This window comes from Dermacentor andersoni, chromosome 11 (genome assembly GCF_023375885.2).
Source record: "Dermacentor andersoni chromosome 11, qqDerAnde1_hic_scaffold, whole genome shotgun sequence".
Classification (NCBI taxonomy): domain Eukaryota; kingdom Metazoa; phylum Arthropoda; class Arachnida; order Ixodida; family Ixodidae; genus Dermacentor; species Dermacentor andersoni.
The window spans coordinates 6,291,222-6,310,083 of NC_092824.1; the positions used below are offsets into that span (position 1 = coordinate 6,291,222).

At 52.7% G+C, this 18,862-nt stretch overlaps 1 protein-coding gene across 4 annotated transcripts in view; it reads left to right on the forward strand.

Annotated features, from left to right (window-relative positions):
• The window catches only part of LOC126517426 (latrophilin Cirl-like), a 433,187-nt gene that overhangs the window by 356,517 nt on the left and 57,808 nt on the right, over positions 1-18,862 (forward strand). For all 4 annotated transcript variants that reach the window (XM_055064486.2, XM_055064484.2, XM_055064483.2 and 1 more), the window contains 3 exons: positions 359-505; positions 3,193-3,299; positions 4,137-4,328. In XM_055064486.2, coding sequence (XP_054920461.1) covers positions 359-505; positions 3,193-3,299; positions 4,137-4,328 — 446 coding nt within the window. The remainder of the gene's footprint in view (positions 1-358; positions 506-3,192; positions 3,300-4,136; positions 4,329-18,862) is intronic.

An 18,862-nucleotide genomic window follows, 5' to 3' on the forward strand; every position in this document is an offset into this window, starting at 1 on the left:
GATAAATTAATGGAAATTAAAGTGGATGAAAAAACAACTTGCCGCAGGTGGGAACCGAACCCACAACCTTCGCATTTCGCGTCAGCAATTACAGCGACAAGCGGGAGGAAGGTGATCCCAGTCGTCGCTTGTGCGTAGTTGCATGTCGTCACTAGCAGCGTTCGGAACGGAGCTCCAGTTGGCCACTGCGAGGCAGGGACACTGCATGGACTTCGCGAAACACCAATAGCGTCAGAGACGCGCCAGTGAGCGGCCAAGCAGGCCCGGCTAACCGCTACAGCTGCTGCAAAACCACCACCGCCGCGGCCAGCGCTGTCGGGCGGCACAGCTGATGCCGGCCGTCTGTCCCGTCTCGCAGGGAGGTTCCAGGACCCGGACAGGGCGAGCGGCGTCCCGTCCTACCTGCACCGGGGCTTCTGTCCGCCCATGCAGTCCAGGAGCAGCTTCTGGAACTGGACGCGCGCCGGAGACACGGCCGTCCAGAGGTGCCCCGGTGGCGCCATAGGTGAGCACGCCTGCTTTGCTGCCGCCGGCGGCCATCTTGCGCGGCTGCGTAGAGCAGACGCGACCTTGCTTGCCTGGCTGCCCGCACTTGCCTGGCTGTCCGCAGTGAACGGTCGGAACGTGGCAGCAGCTTCGCCGAAAAGCGCGCGCGGGGACACAAAGTCCGATACGGCGCCGCGAACAGCCCCGTATCGCCACCAAACTGCGCTGTTTGGTGGCTTCATTACTGCGGAAACAGCTGTTTGCTTCACCGCTTATGCCTTTTGTTTCTTCTTGGCGGGGGAATTAGTCTTTTTCCACGTACGCGAAGATTCCGCGTACGCAGAATTCGTGTCTGTTCTTTGATGAATGACGATGGCGAATTGATGAGTTCATTCAATTATTGTGCGGTTGTTCCAGCTGTACAAATATCGCTTTTCTACTTTCTTATTATGTGTAAAGCAAATTTTTGTGCTTTTTTATTAGTAGCAGTTTGTACAAAATTGCCAATAATTCTTTATATTGGACCGGTGACTATCTATTTAGGCTATCGGCACCAGATGTCTTTGTACTAGCTGTTCCTAATAAGGTAATAAGATTTTCTTTTATTTGTTTAGTTAGTTAGTCAGTTAGTTGGTTAGTTAGTTAGTTAGTTAGTTAGTTAGTTAGTTAGTTAGTTAGTTAGTTAGTTAGTTAGTTAGTTAGTTAGTTAGTTGTCGATACACCAGGGTATTTATTGGCAGTGTTTATTGCATCCGAAAAGGAGCTATAGGGAGAGCTGCCGTCGGAGGTATTTAACCCAAATGGTGAGTACACACATCTGTAGGGGCCAACCTTTCACAAACGGAATCCGTACGGAGCAAACATCGAATCTTTTCGAAGGATCGAAGAGCTAATTGACGACTGCCACAAAACAGAAATCTCGCTTACCTTCCGAACGACAAGTATACAGGCGCCCAACGCGTGTTCGGTTTAAGCGTGGCGGTTACTGTACGCGAGGCATGCACGTACCGAAAGGGTGTCTGTGGCCTTGGCTGTGGGAACCTGCTTCTGCTTTATTTAGCGCCCCTGAGATGTGCCACGGTACCAGTTTTATTTCGTGCTAGCATTTCTTATCCTTTTGTTGTATATCTTGCGAACTTATGCAAAACTGGTAATAATTTTACTGGGCTAGTTCTCGCGGCAGTATTCGCGTGATCTCTTTGTGCTTTAATGAAAAATAAACTCACTAAAAGAAAGTGCGTGGATGGTTTCTTTTTACTGGGTTTTTCCTTTCTTTTCTTTGGCGGGGGGGGGGGGGGGTGGCTTTCGCAGAACTTCTTTTCTAAAACATAGTCCGAGCGGTATCACCTCATCCGCCGTCAACTTGTCGAACGTTGCACATCTGTTCTTTGAAGAACACTTGTCGTTAATTAGTGGCGCGCAACGGCTGATTAAAAAAAAGAAAAAGGATCGTCCGAACCTTATTAAAGGTACCGAGAGAACGGGGTGGCGCAATGCCCGCTCGGGGCAGTCGTGCGCGTCAAAAACTCCTCCAATCAAGCGGGGCGTTGGGCTCGGACTGGGCGCTCGCGTAGAATAACTATAATCCTCTTTTTCGTTCACTTTGCCCGCGAAAGCTTATTAGCTTTTAAGATAAGGCAAGCGCTTTTCAAACGAGGGATGGTGATAAATGCGTCGGCCGTGGGTCACGTTCTCGGCAGATTGGAGGCCGCCTTAAAGCGCCGCAGATTGAACTGACCTGTCGCGTCCGATTGACCTCGGAGGGCGCCTTGCTGCTGTCTTGCTTCGGCGTCTTCTGCCCCTTGGCCGCACATTTCGTGCACGCCTCAGTTGAGTAGCTCCTCGTCTGTTCTTTTTTTTTCCTTCTGTTTGGGGGGGGGAGGGGGTCCTTCTTTCCATAACGCCAAAACAACTACACCGTTTTCTTCTTCTTCTTTTTTTTTTCTTCGCTTCTATCGCCTCCTTCGCGTCTTTTTTGCGCCTCCCGTTCTGTCTCTGCTCGTCTCGCCTCAGATAAAATCGAGTGCATTTCGCGCACGCACCGGTCGTTTCTAAACTCCGCTGCGCACTCTCCCACCGCGTGATAGCGGGCGTCGCGGTGGCGGGTTTTTGTTTCGTTCGGACGGTCCGTTTGCCGGAGCTAAAGCTCCCCAGAGGCCGGCTTCAGCTCGCGCCGTCCAGTTACCGGCCCCTTGACGACTGCCCGATACGGGCCGCCATTTTCGTCACTTCAGAGCGGAATTAGTGGCCCAGATTTTCGCCGCCTTATCTTCGGCGGCACCTGCGGCGGCGCCGTTCGGTTTTCCTCGTCCGCGCGGCGTCTCTCCTCCGGCAGCGCTTCGAACCGAGTCTCCATTATCCAATGACGTCACTGTTCGGTAAGCTTACCTGGAAGCCGGCGTTGTCTAAACGCGTCTCCCTTATCGTCGGGGCACGCCTGCGCAGCTGTGATGCGTCTTTAGGAATCCCTCGTAGCAAACACGTTGACTGCGCCGAGCTCGGCGCATTAGCGAATGCCCCCGCTTTTTTGACACCTGCCGAGTCTGTTTCCCTTCGCGCGGCCTCGAGCTCCGCGCAGGGCTCGCTGTTGCCTAGATTCGGCACACGCCTAATCACGCCTGTCGCCTAATCTCGACGCGAGCGTCCCGCTCGCTCTCCCTCTCTTCTGCGGGGATGCCTCGTCACCGTGGCGCACTTCTGTTCCAGGTCACGCTAGGTGGCGGTGCCTGCCCGGCAGCCCCCCGTACTGGGAGCACGACACTCCGAACCTGAGTGCCTGCTACTCCGCCTGGATGGAGAACCTCAAGTCGAGGGTGCGTGGCGCACTTGTTCCTCTCGCCGGTTGTGAAGGGCTCGCTGTGCAGGAGAGAAACGGAGCGTGGCGGGTCCTGCTTTCCGTGCCAGCGTGTCGCGAGGGGCGACATCGCGCGAGGAACTATAGCCGCGCAGATTTGAGATCGCGTCGCGAGCACGATGAAAAGAGTGCAGAGAAAGAAAAAAGAATATTCAGATGAAACGCACGCCATATCTCCAGGAAGCGAAGCTATCGTAAATCGGCTAATTAAATGCTATAGCAATAAATGTCGTGCCTACAATTATCTTTAATTTCATCACATGTAACTTGCTATCTCTTGCAGCATTTATGCACTCTACCGGGTACAAGCTATTCCGAAATGCGAATGGCACTTAATGCCAGAGGGCAGCGTGAAATATTGACTCAGCGCCGCAACGAGGGTGAACGCCGTGTTTACTGATGAAAGAATCGTGCGGTTACGTGTCCTTGCAGAGATAAGTGCGAGTGCTTGAGTGTGCCTTGGACGGAACGGTTCAGCGAAGAGACGTGTGAAAGTGCGGAATACTGCAGCAAAGAGAGAGAGAGAGAGAGAGAGAGAAAGAAAAAGAAGGCAGGGTAAAGAGAGAAAGAAATGGTAAAGGAAGAACTGTAGGAAGAAAAAGGGGTTTACAGGGAAACAAAACGAGAGGAGCGTTCCGGTGTTGCACTGTCTCTTCCTTCCGCTTCCCTTTTTTTCTTTTGGCGCTGTTCTTCTTCTAGAGGCGTACAACCAAAGCGCCCAAGCGTAGATTCTATGTACAGGGGTCATTTGCATAGAGGAGTGAGACACACGGTCGCACTCCCTGCGTGCTCGCAGGCCGAGGACGACGACTCCGTGGTGAGCCTGGCCGTGGAGCTGGAGGTGATCACGCGCACCAAGACGCTGTTGGGCGGCGACATTGCTCAGACGGCGGGCGTCATCCAGAGGCTGCTGGCGAGGATGACGCGACGGCTGGACGACTTCCCGGACGAGCGACGCCGCTTCCAGGTCGTCAAGGAACTGCTGCAGGTACGCCGGGCCGGGCTCGTGTGCGCCTCTGACAAGGCGCGCGCTCTGTACGCGTCCTTGCGCCGCGCCGATGAGGGAGAGAGAAACGTGGTTGCGGACCGGCCGAAATTTTACCGATTTAATCTCGAGTGCTTCGTTCGTTCCGATAGGACAAGTATTTGTCCCGCATTCGGTCCGGTTGACACTCGGTGCCTCACCGCACATGCGCCTGTGTGCCACAGGCACGTCGAACAACACTGCCTCTCGCGAAGAGCAAGCACTCAACCTGTCACCTGCATGTCGACGCATCGTGGCCGGGCTCAAAGACTCGCATGAAGGACTCCAATTTCGTGGACCGCAGTTTGAGAGCACGAAAATGGGCAAGGGAATCGGTAGCCAGAGTGTGTGGCCTCAAATACATTTCATTTTAATATCAGTAAAAGCAAAAAAGAAAGAAAAAGAAAATCTACGTACTTACATAGAAACGTGCGTGGAATGCACATAGCTTTTAGTCCGCAAGCGCAGGTTGCCGTATACGCCGACCACCTTCGCGAATCTGCATCACTGCGGTTGGCTATGGAATTTGCTTTGCGAACAGGTTGTAGGAACGTCGTTGGAGACACGTTGAGTTCAGAAGTGCTCAAGCGAAAATGCGCACTTGTCGAGATACCGCAGAATTTCCGCGTCTGAAGCTATAAAAACGGGCCTCTCTCATTTTGAGCTTCAATTTCCATCGAAGAGGCGCACCTTCCTGTAATGAATAGGAGGTTCTGCTTGGAAAACCCTGTGCCTCAAAGAGCAGGTGCCTAATTTTCCCTAATTGTGCTTAGGAAGAGAGGAAGTCCATGCGACAGGTCATGTTTTTCTGAAGGCATTTTTTTCCAAGTACTACGCTCCGGCGTTCGTGTCGTCCATCACTGCTCGACGGCGTTTATTTCTGCGGTGGAACGATGTTTCCTAATGCTATCCACAACGAACTAGCCTAGCTGCCGGCGCTTTCTTTCTAAACACTGCTCACCACACAACATTATGCGTGCTCGTTCTTGAGCGAAAAAAAAGCCCCGTGACATGCGCAGAAGTAACCTGAGGCGCGTTGTCCACAGCCGGTCAGGTTGCGCGGCCACTCGGCGCAACACGTGCATCGTTCTCGACGTCAGCGTACAACGTCGGACATTCGAGCGGATCTCTCTGGATGTCGTCCTTTAAACCGACTGCCGTCCCCCAATTGAGAAACCGAGCGATCGGTTTTGACCCCTGTCCATCGATTTTGCTCCATCGCCGGCGGCGGTCGAAGTAGTAGCCGTTCCCGGCAGTGTATGACGTGCGTATAAACGCTCTGTTTCTCCCAGAGGGACGTCTCGAGTTTCGGCTCGGCCTAAATTGGATTTCCTGGCCGCGATCTTCCTTCGCTGCTTCCTTTGCCTCCCGTTTGCACGTAAGCCGAGCGCTGCTGTGGCGGGCCGACCGCGCGTCTTATCATCTACGCCATTTGCGGGATCGACTCCCTGCGCTGCCTGACGCGTGGATCCTTCGCGTGCTTCGTCGAGTGCGTGATCGGGCCACGCCCGACCCCCCAGTGAAACCGCGTGGATCGTGTAGAGCCGCTGTGTTTGTCGCATGGGAATCGGCCGGGCAATCTGGGTGCCATTATTCTGCGCGTCTCTGCCCTCTCCTTGCGTAGGGTAGCGGACCGGACGCGCGTCTTGTCTCGGCCGCCGCACTTCTCTCTCGAATAAACTACGGCGCCCGACGAATGCAGGCCACGTTCCAATCAACCCTTTGCGGCGCGCTCTTTACCTCGGTACGCGCGTACGTGAACACATCCGGGTATCCGTTGACCGACGCTCCCGACAGCGCTTCACGTCCCTTGAGGCGTGCGGTCTTTGAGAGCGAATAGCATGCTTTGGCGCTTTCGTCCGTTCTTGCGGTCCGTGGTCGGACTTGCACAACCCGTGGAAGCGCTAGTGTCGGGGCGCGTTGACCTTGAATTTCTTTTGCATTCGTACATAGCACAGATGGCAGGGTCAGAGACAAAAAAAAAAAAAAAAATGAAAACGCAAATTCGGCTTAGGCCTGTGTCAACTTGCCGGTCTTTTGGCAGCAAGTACCAAAATGTGTATACATACAACGCATGAACGTGCACGTAAGTACTGAACATGTAACCCACTAAAACAATATACATAATATGTGTGTCGAGAGAATGTGCAGGTTCAAAGATATTTTTGCACAACAGCAAACACCGATATACAATACGGCAAACACGCGTTTCTTACAAGTTAAAAAAAAAATAACAAGAAATACGCGTAAATAAGAAACATCACACACTTTTCGCTTACGTTAAACATCAGTAGAAATAAATCAATAATTACGTCACTGTGCAATTGTAGCTTAATATATATAGCAATAGATCAAATAATAGTATGAATGACAACTTTGGACAAAAAAAATTGAAACATAATAGATATAGTTATTAATGGGAATAGTAATGCTATGATGATAAGGCATGGCGCAGCATTTGATTCACGTAGCTTGTTCTTGGAAAGTGCCAAGATTCTCTTTGACACGCACTTGAGAAAGTTGACGTCACTTTATTCCTTCCCGTTAAGCAAAATTGTATTATGCAAGGATTTTATCGACATTAAATCTATTGTGCAAAAAAAGAAAAGATGGATCAGTATGCGCGTGGAATGAAGAGTTTGTACGGGCGGCTTGCCTTCGCAATAAGAAAAGCTTCTTCAAGGGGAGTACGGTAGCGCGATTCAAAGACGGTACAAAAGAAGACACAAAGGGACACACACAGCGCTATGAATCGCGCTACCGTACTCCCCTTGAAGAGGCATTACCAACAAGCCCACATTGCAACCCTGGTGAACAAAAGCGTGTTGATGTTATAGCTGTCGTGCAGCCCCACAGAGATCACAATAGATTACATGGGATAAAGAATTTGAGCCAGTGTCACAGACTTAGCGTCGCGAAGACTGATAAAAACAGCAGAGTGTTCGCGCTCCTTTCGCCCACCTAAGCCTAAACTGAGCTTAAACTCAGCTCGATCTTAGCTTAAAAATTTTATCACACACACACTCACACACACAAGTGTGTTTGTCTGGCCCGCACTTCGGGATGGTAACCCATGTTTCGGCGCTTAGCTTCGGCAGCATTAGCTCTATATTCGGGATCTTCCCGCTTACACCTCATACACTCACGAGCGGCATCCCTCCTCTTTCGCATTCGCTCGGCTTCTTCTTCAGTGCCTCCTTCGGTATGCCCATCTCGACAGTGGAGCAGATAGTGACTCCGCAGGGCACACATATCGCCTCCATTCCAGGAGAGCTACCAGCACGTCAGAGCTTACGTCATCACCGGGCTCAGGCTGCCCCACACGACGCGCCTCCTCTCCACGGCTGCTGCACGCGCCGCGCGCTCAAACACAGCAGTCCCTCTCCCCCACCTCGCCTCCCTCCGGCTTTTGAGCCTTTCCCTCTCCACTTCGCCGAGCGGAGTTCTCTGTTAACGTTCGGCACGGCCAGAGCTCAAGCTTAAACAGCTCTGCCGTTAAAAGAACGAGCATCATAAAGCAGAGAATTCAATACTAATGGTAAGAGGGAACGTATAATCAAATTACTGTTCCAGCAACTGAAGCGACTCTGTTTCATTCAATTGTGCGCCTGTCATATCCTGCAACATCTTCTTGTGCGACTGCTGCCGCTAGTCTCTGAAGGCGTCACGGCACCTTCAACGGGACTCGAGCTTGGCCCATTCTCGGCCCGTGGCAAGGCACCGCCGGTGCGTTACGCGCCACGACCCCCCATGAGGAAACTTTGTAAATCTATCTCCAGTGTGTGTGCATGCGTGTGTGCTAAGTGTTTGTCACTGTATATATATCTCAGTCATCGCCCAGCACCTGGAGTAGCATGTCGGGCGAATAGCCACGCTAACATCTCCAGCGCACCATGAAAGCTCGTTTCTTTCTCTCTCTTGTTCTCCTTTCCGGGCGGCCATTGCGTTTCAACGTCAAGGAAGGTTGCGTTAAACTTAACGAGCCACACCTGGTAAATGATCGATGTTTCGTTCATCGCTTATTCGTGTTATTGACCGACGTTCAAAGTGGTTGAGAGGGCGAGAAGTGCCTGTTGCAGTATCTGCATGTAGTCCGAGTTTTCATTTGGCATTGTCGCACAAGTCGCCCATTCGTTTATTTATTTATTTATTTATTTATTTATTTATTTATTTATTTATTTATCGATTTATTGATTAAAGCTTAGTTAAGTGCGGATCACTCGTACCTTGCCACGCTACGATCGAGGAGGCTCCAGAAACGAAATTTTGCCCGCCACGGTAGATCAGCGGCTATGCTGTTGCGCTTCAGAGCTCGAGGTTGCGGGTTCTATAGGGTAGGCGGCATCCGCATTTCTGCGGGTGCGAAAAGCAAAAGAAAGCCTGGTGTACTTTGACCTGGGTGGACGTTAAAGAGCCGCAGGTGGCCAAAATTATTCCGGAGTGCCGATCTACGGCGTGCCTCGTGGCAAGATCGCGGTTCCCGAGAGTAACACCCCAGGCTTTAATTCTTTTTTCTTTTTTTTTAGTGAAAGAAAAGGTGTTTCCTACCGCGCGGGTTTCCACGAGAGGCGGCGCTTCGTGCGCCTGCAGCCCGGGGTAGAATGACGAGCGAAAGAAAAACGAGAAAAAATTGGAGGACGCTTAAGCTTCGCCTTCAAGAGTGAAACGCGACAGCGTTCCCTTCGACCCGCCAGACAATGCGCTACGGCGCAGCGATCACTTACGAGGCGCCCCGCATCGGACTTTGCACCCACCAATCACGCGGTGAGCGTCGAGCAACGCAGCGTTCGGCGCGGCAACGAAACGTGCGCCTGAGCAAGCGGAACGAACCAAAGAACTCGGTGTCTCGGAGGGGGAAACGATCTACGCCAGCCAAACGTCGTGATCGGCACGGGCAGAGAGATATATAGATAGTGATCTAAAGAAAGGAAGGACGCTTGATTCTGCAACCCGTGAGAGAGCACGGCGAGGCGTCGTCAGGGGAGAGGGAGTCGGGGCCCCGACGTGCCTCGTACCGGTCCCCGCACAGCCCCAATGTGCGCGTGGCGCGCCACCTGTCGGGGCAGCGCCGTACATTGAGAGGAGGGGATCTTCTGTGTTTGCCGCAAGATGGCTCTGCGTGTGCGGAAAGCGCAGAAGAAATGTAGCGGAAACGTACTTCGCTGCTCGTGTAACTGCGTCTTCTGTAAGTTACATGCTCATAATTACCGATATATACCGCAGTATAACTTTCTACGGCACGTTTCTAAGACAACACCGCATTCACTAGAGGCGCTTTTGTACCGCTTTGAAGCATCAAACTCGTGGCTGATTGGTAGCGTCTCCGCCTCAAATTCCGGAGACCCTGGATCGATTCCCACGCACCATGGCGGGTCGACGGGAACGCTGTCGCGTTTCACTCTTGAAGGCGAAGTTTAACCGTCCTCCAATTTTTTGTTACTTCTTTCTGCCTTTTTTGTTTTGTTAATGTTTGTGCTTTGGGCGAAATGCGAAAACACCCGTGCACTTAGATTTAGGTGCGCGTTAAAGAACCCCAGGTGGTCCAAATCTCCGGAGTCCTCCACTACGGCGTGCCTCATAATCAGCAAGTGGTTCTGGCACGTAAAACCCCATAATTTATTTTTAATGTTTGTGCTTTGAAAGCTTTGGCTCCTTTGCTCAGTAGGGGGTGGTCATCCCTGTGTTTGACTTCTTTTTTGTTTGCGACGTTGTCTTTTAAAGCGCTGGTTGGCGCCTTTGGGTGATATCGGCGCCTCCTCGGCGTACGCCAAAATATGCAGGAGCAAAACAGCACCGCAAAGCACTGAACACAGCACGAACACACCCATACTTCTGCGCACGAGTCCACAGAAGGTTGTGGAAGAATTGACCTGCTCGTTTCTGTTTTTGTGATAGTCCAACAAAGCAAGCACTCACGGAGGCGTTATGCAAATATTCGATAATCACGTCATTCATACCTGAAAACACTGAACGCGAGTGCCTGTGTGTTCTATGTACATTTCTTTCTCTCATTTCACTGTCCTATTCTCCCCTCCCCCACCAGAGGGTTGCCTAGCGGACTGCGGCCACAGTTACACCCTCCCTATCTCTCCCCTATCTCTCCTCTCTCCCGCGCTCGTGCGTGCAAATGAACCAAAGCAACAAAGAAAGACCTTGGTACGTACTTGGTCTGGGCGTAGCTACTCATTTCAGACTAGTGGGCTGTTAATGCGTACTTTCGGATTTAGTGTGGCCATCCTCACTTTGCTAAGCATGACAAGAGAGTGATTGAAACAAAACAGAGGCCTGCATGGCCACCTTACAACTTTAGGCTACAATGAAAATGTCGTCACTTTAAATTAAAAGAAAGAAAGAAACAAGGAAAGAAAGGAAGAAAGAAAGAGGAAGGAGAGAACGGTATCTGCAAGCCATTTCGAAGGTGTCGGTGTTCGAATTCAAACCTTCTTACACGACCACTAAAACTTCAAGAGCCGCGCGGCTTTAAAAAAAAAAAAAAAGAACACAAAAAGAAAACTCGAGGATGCATGTTTCTGGCGAGCGCTACGAAGGGATCCTCAGAACCCGACGTCAGCGCGGAACTCTCGAAGTCAAACGCGAAAGCGCTCTCCCGGCTCCCACCATTGGCCGAGTCCATCCGCCCAGTGCAGTGTGCGTCTGTAGCTGCGAGTGTGCGTGGCGCTCGAAAAGCGCAGCTCCCTGGGAGTCGCAGGCCATTCACGTACACACTTTGCGCTGCGGCGGCATTTTTTAAGCGCCCATACGCGCTTACTCCTCGAGATTCGCCTTTTCTTTACCTTCCCGGGCCCGTAATGCCGAGTCGCTCCTATTTGTTTTGCGCATTAAGCGAGCGAAAAGAAACGGGGGAAACGGGGCGCGGCAAGTAACGAAAACTCGAATGATACATTTTGAGAAGAAAGTGAAGAAAGGCATGCGGGACCATCCGTCTTCACGCGTCCACGCTCGTCCGATCCTGAGGGAGAGCCTCGCTGTTTTTCTCTCCCGCTGACTCGCCCTATATGGGCAAACAGAACGTGGTGGCGCTAACCCTTGCGAGGGGAAAAAAAGGAAAGAACGGAGGCGGCTGCCATCTTTCGCTGACCCGTGCGTCTAGCGTCGCCCGGAATTTAAAGCTCTGTCCGTCGCTTGGCGAAATGGGAGCGACGAGAACGGCTCGAGAAGACGCGCCACCCCGAACGCCGCTGCGCCGAGAGAGCGAGAAAAAGTCGGTAAAGCGGCAGAAACGCGTATTATGGGTGGTGAGAGAGAAACGGGGAGTTTGTTATGAGCCGTCCCTCGTGGTCCGCGCACAAATAATCCTTGGAGCAGCGTCGTACGCGACGTGAACGGGTTTTTCAACCGGCGAGTGTGTGTACTTAGTTTAGTTGTGTTCGGACGTGTACGGCATAACGTCTGCGTGTGGTTCGTTGTAGATAAACTTGCTTGTCTCGTCTTTACCGCGCTCAGGGTTATATCGATGGCAGGCTGATAAATTACACACACACACACACACACACACACACACACACACGCACACGCACACACGCACACGCGCACACACACACGCACACACACACACGCACACGCGCATACACACACACACACACACACACACACACACACACACACGCACGCACGCACGCACGGAATGCGCCCAGCCAATGGCTTACAGAATGCCCCTACTAACGCAAAGCTTTGCGATTACTGCCTCAGAAGCAGTATTCACAAGGTAGGGAGAAAACGAAGCTTCTTACAGTGAAGCTGTATAGAGCGAGTTCCCCCAGGGTCGTGTCCGTGTGTAGACACAAAACGATCATCATCAGGATTTGCTCCAACGTTGTCGTCATCTTCCACAGCTTTTTCGTTGGCTCCCCTCGGCGCTACCGCATGAACGCGCTCGTGCCACTGCCCGCGTTCGTCGTCGTCATTAATTAACTAATTACGAAATAGAAATACGGAACCAATTATGCGGCGAAAATCAGCGAATGTGTTAAGGGCTAGTTGCCCCGAGGGCGTGCCCGTGTCTAGACACAAAACTCCCCTTACCTGGGCCGATCCCGAAGATAGTGTAATGCCGGGCCGACCCGCGGCGGAGATGTAGATATAGAGATGTAGGCCCACATACACAGCTTCGCTGGTCATCCTTCTTCACAGCGTGGAAGGACACTCAGTGTTTTAGCACTAAGCCTCAGTAAAGAAGAGCGCTTGCTCCGCTAAGGCCTGTTGTTGATCCACCGAGCCCGAGTGAAGCGAAACAGTGTATACTCCCGGCAGGAAGGAAATAGGGAGGGGAAATGGCAGTGTTACAGAAGTACAGAATGTGTTCTGTATCAGCGCCTATCTCCGGACAATTGGGGCAGCGAGCTGTGCTGCGCCATCCCAAGTTGTAGAGCATTAGTGGGGCGAGGAGAGTGGTATAGCTTGAACTTTGCGAAGGACATGCGTGGGTTCCGTGTTGAGTGAAGGGTGAGGTTGGGGTAATGTAGTGCGGTTTGCCCTGATGTTCTTGTAGTGTTCAGCTTTGTACGTCGCGGCGTCTTCCACTGTCGTTGGATTTCACTATGGAATATCGCCGTTGGTTAATATCGCCGGCACGTTGATGAACCAACTCATTTCCCTAGATCCCAGCATGGCCAGGTACCCAACGCAGGGTACTTGTAATGATCGGGTTGCAGTCTCAGGATTCTATTAGAATGGCATTTAAGTAGGCTTCCAGTAGTCGGCGTTGTATGTTGCGATTGGCGTTACTGGAGTCGGTATAAATATTGGTGTTATTGCACTGGTGCTTAGTGAATAGAGCGGATTCTTGTATGGCATATATTATCGCAATGTTAGCGCACGACTTTTTTTTGTGAATACTGACCCAGATCAGGATTTACGCTCCTTAAGTAAAATTCGCTGTCTGGTTTCAGTCGAGTGTGTGACTTGCCAGGTCGTGCGCTCGACACCGTGACTGCCGACGCGCTGCGACTTGCCCGCCTAGTGGTCCGCTATACTGTTGGTCTTTGGCGTAATCATCGCGAAGTGAGAGCCTGAGCAGCCGCCAGGTGTGCAAGAGTGCGTGTTTCCTCGTTTAGAAAGCCTCCGAACGAAACAAGCGCACCTCGGCAAGCGCTCGGTGATAAATCAAGCCTCTCTCTCCTCTGCCCGTCAATCACTCGCCGCTGAGAGAGCTGTGCGCGTAGGCGCACCGAGGACAGGGGGAAGAGCAATTGGGGCGCGCAGTCCCGGAGGGCGTCTTTGCGGGCCCTCCTCTGGGCTGTATTTACGGCCGAACACGCTCGCCTGCGACGGTGACACGGGGTCCTAACCACCGGCGGCCCTCGCTGTCAGCTCGGTGCCTCCGACGAGCGGTGTGTGGGTCGCGTCCCCAATTATAAACCGAGCAAGACGTCGCCGTATACTGTCGTCTGCCACTTCACTGCGCCGGCTGCAGACGACCGCCCTGCGGAACGAGCTATCTGCGCACGCGCATCTCGGCTTCCGGGGACCTGCTGCAAGAAGCGCCGTCGCTGTCTGCGCGCCACAGCCGGGCTCACGCGCGCAGCACCGAGCGCGGGTTCTAACCAGGCGCGTAGCCGCTGCGCGGACGCGAGTGGCTCGTGGTTTCGCTGTGCGCTTGCCACTGGAAATAGGTAGCCGTTGTTGGATAACCAAGTTGCCACGCGCACGCGGCAACTGTGGCGTCCATCTGTTTCGCTCACGTTACCTGTGTCGTACAACTTGTGTCACACCGTGTCGTGCAAGCTTTTACAACATTTCACTAGTCCTTATAGGTGCGCACTTATTTCCACATGTAATGCCGTTTTCTTCTTGTCATCAATTGGCTTCCCTCGTAAACCGGGTGATGCGAGCCCGCAAACAATCTGCAGTTTACCGGAACGGACTGCGATGTCGGTAGCCGCGGACGTTTTTCTCACAACGCGACACGAGGTCTTTTCCCACATTTACGTAGGAACGTGCGGACGAAGACTGCGCCGTCCAGGCCATTCATCGCTGCGCGAAGCGAAGATGAGAAAATTCGTGGTTCCTGCCGTGGCGGACTTTAATGTTTAAACCGTGTAGTCTTCCCGTGGCACAAACGCGAAGAACGCGAAAGCATCAGCCATTTCGTGCGTGTAACTCTCGCGTACTACGTTGCAGCCGTCTCACTAAGCCCCGCCAATGAGAGGTTGCTGTAATTGTTGGTAAATATTATCGCGCGAAATGCGGCAAGCTCCTGCGGGGAAATAAATAGAAACCCCAGGGTCGACGAGCGAAGCGTGCCAGCATGCGCGCACCGGAGATACACGCTCGGGGCGGCGGCATCGAGCTTTCGGTGGGGAAAGGGAGGGAGGGGCGGACGTTTATGGTTCTCGTGCTCCGTGAGCGCTCCATCGCGAGTGTATATACCACGCCGGCTGGATGAATGATGTCCCCCGCTCCTTCCTCGGTCCCCTCCATTCCCATCCGGCTCGCATTAGATGGATTGGCAGGCTGCTTAACAACTCGCGCCGGGGCTTCTATTTTGGCGAGCGCGTCGCGAGTGAGACGTTGTCGGCTGGGCACCGCTTGTGCCTCGTCGCTCGGCTGCAGCTCGGAAGAGCCCGCTTCTAACGAGTGTCGCGGAGCGCAAGCGTTCTTTCGCCGGCGAGGAATCGCTGCGGTGGCACTGTTTCTCCCTGGCGCCGGGAATGCGGCGTCTACGAAAACGGGCCTCTCGCATCGTGCGCACATGGCGCGCGCACCCCCGGAGGAAATTTATTCCTACACAAGGATGCGTCGGCTTTTTTTTTTTTTTTTTGTCGCCGCTGCGCGTGGCGAGAGTCTCGAACCTAGCGGCCTTGATGCCACCATAGCGTGCGATTGTCCGCGTGCCTGCTCTCCTTAGGCGCGTCTTTTACGTGACGCCGTCGCCACGGCTCTCAGTGGGCCTAGGACGGCTAACAGAGCTACGCCTAGTACACCCGAGTTAGTGGACGGATTGATGGCTGTCGCTGTAGCAACGTTGGTAAGGCGTCGCACGCATAACGGGAAGGTTCTGGTTTCGGTCGCCACCGGTGACAAATTATTTCTTCCTCTTTCGTTGCCCATTCTCTTCATTATTTGCTACATTTCCATTTCAACCCTAGCTATTTACCACTATGATTCCTTGACAAAGGCGGAACACCGGCCGAAACGTTAGAAATTAAAAGCATCCCTTTTCGTACAGACGCGCACACGCACACCGTGATGTGGCGCGAGGCAACCCTCTGCTGCTGCATCCTCCGAGATCTACGGGAGGAGGAGAGCAGCCATCGCGCGGTAATGCCCCCTGCCGGGTACCTTTGTTCGAGAACCGAGGCGCACTCCCAAGGTCGGCGTGTACAGATGCGGCATCCGCCGTGAAACGTGATTGATGCGCAGAGGTCTCGCAGGTTGTGCGGCGCGCTCGTGGCGACGTTGTACGATGCGTTCGCGGCTGACACGCGCACAGTTATCAGCTCCCGTTGGACAGCGTTTCCACGGACGAGGCTTTTATCTGGACACTTTCACCGAGCACACTTGAGGCTAGCTCACTTTTAGGAGAGTCCCTTTGCACGGCTACGTAACATTGGATGGCGCTGCCGGCCTTAATAGCGTATTCCGGGAGCAGCACTCGTGCTTGTCTCGCATGTCTCGCCTGGTCTCTATTTGGCGCCCATATGAGTAACTATTCTGCACGTGAAATCCAACTCCTCGGCCTGTCCACTTCAGCTGCGGGACGGCCTTTCCACCAAGAAAAAAGCAAAGCAGCTTCCAAAGTTTGTCATTGCAAGCGTTTCGCGTTTCGATACCCTGCAGCGGGCTCTTCCCCCTCGCTGTTAATCGCCTTCTTCGGCCAGAGTTTCCGCCGTCTAGAACCTGGATCCGTGCTAAAAAAATATTTTTAACAACCGCGATAAGAACCTGCGACGAACAAAACAGCGACCGAAAGGCGCCTGCCGTTGTGTGTGCGCTCTTTATTGCGCGAGGGCAGCCGCTGTCTGCGGGCGTCTTCGTGCTCCTAGCGGTCGTCTTGTTGTTCCAGGAGGGCACCTGAATTCGTTTGACACTTGTTTACTGCGTAGTCATCAACTCGAATGGGGCGGTTCCTGAACCGCGAACCTCGAGTCACATTTTCCGGCCTCGTCTCACGGCCTCGCAGGTGTTCTTTAATTTGGTATAGCAGTGTTAAGTTGTATTATTGCGCACTGCAGCGGAACATTATTCCAGCCACTGGACTACAGCATTACGCCAGCCGTCAGGCACGATGCAGTCTGGCGCCAGAACGAAAAACAAAACGAAATACATAAATAAAAAATGGAAAGGAGGAAAACGCGCTGTGTAGAGTCAAGTCTAATGTTAAGAAATTCCACGTGCAGTTACCTTACTGCAGTGCTGCACGCTAAAGGAAAGCAGCAGCTCTGAAGACGAAACTATGAAAGCGATAGTCACGTACCCCTGTGATGCGGCCACGAAAGCCACGTTCCGTGCATCAGTGCAGCTCTATCCGCGTCTGTTGTCGGCAGAGCTGTTCCGTCGACGAGCTGTGTGGAAATGTTTCTCCGTGGAGCAGATCGCTAGAACACTTTGTTAGCCGAGTATATCCTGGAACGTTCATTTGAATAAGCTATTGCGGGCGACGACTTATGGAGTCGCCATCTGTCGGAAGCGCCTCCCTCTGGCATTTTTCCTGGACATTTCTGTAATTACTCTCAAAACTAGGGGACTTTTTTATTGTCAAAACAATAATTTGGGGCAAACTGAAAGCAGAGAATCGTTTACAAACGCTATCTCTTTACGGAATATCTACAGTGAATGCCACTGCGCGTGGTCTGTCTGTCTAAAAAACATTTATTTAGATAGGTTTTGCATCAACACTAGGTGGGCTCCCCCTTACGGGAGCCCATTGGCGTCGGCCGCCGCCCGGGACCGCTCGACCAAGGCCCGTTGGGCCGTCAGGTCAGAGCAGCCGAGCAGGGCTGCCTCCCAGTCCTCCCGGGAAGGGTTGGGTAGGGGGGTTAGATTTGGGGTTTTTTGACATGCCCACACCATGTGGAAAATGTCGGAGGACTTTTCCCCACAGTGCGGGCACTCCCCCCGTGCAAGCGGGGTCAAAGTATTTTAAGGCTGCCGGGCACAGCAGAGTTTTGCTATAAAGGCGAAGGAGAATGCGCTCCTCCGCCTTTGTGAGGCCCTTACAGGGCTTGGGATAGATAGCATGGCCAGATTGGTAGAGCGGTCGCCGCGATGGAGTCTCCCGAACCGTTTTCTTGCGTGAAAGGCAGGCAAACGCTGAGAGCAAACCATGGGAATTACGTTCTTAGATTGGGCTGTCTGTATAACCGAATGGAACATAACAGAACGAAGCCTCAATGCAGCGATCGCACGGGTTCGCAACGACCGACTGCGTGTCTGCATGCATGTCCGCGCACAATGTTTTGCATTCGCTGCGAGCGTGTTTTCGCACCGTGCCGCAGAATATGAGCATTTGACAGTACACAAGCAACCATTGTTGCGTGGACGCTATCAGAACTGTTCAAAAATGATTTCGTTATAGAGACTTCGACGCCTACGGCGACTGTGATGCGCTGTCGCGACGATTCAATATTTCTTTTTTCTTCTAAATTCTTGGATGTTTCAGTATTATTTCTCAAGTTGCGTCGCACTGTATGTTTATCGGTATATTCAGCGTGCGATTTCCCGCTGCTTCTTTTATGCTCAACCCAGCTCCTCAGGCGCGGCGGTGTCGCCTTCAATGACCTTTAGTGACCCCATGCTACACCACGTGACACCGTGACGTCACGACAGAGGAGAATCGGGGCTCCAACTCGCGCCGTCGCTCGCGGCGGTATATAAGCAGCTGCGCTTGTTTCTAGGTGGGCTTGGCTCAACTCTTGCAAGATGGGCTGGGTGGGAATCGAACCAGGGTCTCCGGAGTGTGAGACGGAGACGCTACCACTGAGCCACGAGTACGATGCTTCAAAGCGGTACAAAAGCGCCTCTAGTGAAGGCGGTGTTGCCTTAGAAACGAGCTGTTTCTCAGGCGTGCGTCGCTTGCTCAGGCGCTCATTTCATTGCCGCGCCGAACGCTGCGTTGCTCGACGCTCACCGCGTCCAATGCGGGGCGCGTAGTCGCTGCGCCGTAGCCCATTGTCTTACACCCCTTGGCGGGTCGACGGGAACGCTGTCGCGTTCCGCTCTTGAAGGCGAAGCAGAGTAACGCATGAGTTGTTTCTTCGTCTAGCCGAACCGAATATAGCCAAGCAACAGCAGTTCACCAGGCTAAACAGTGGTTCAACAGCTAAAATAAAGGCTAGTATGCTTCGCATCCTGGGCTTAACCTTAGCTAAGCCACAGCCATTTTTTTAGTTATCCAGTGCATTAATTCATAACACAAACATGACCATATGTCATGCCTTTTTTCATGTGCTTCTTACCGCTCCCTTTACATTCCAGTGAACTTGCCAGAATCTAGCATCAACAAGTTCATTGTCCAAATAAAGCGTCATGACATTAGC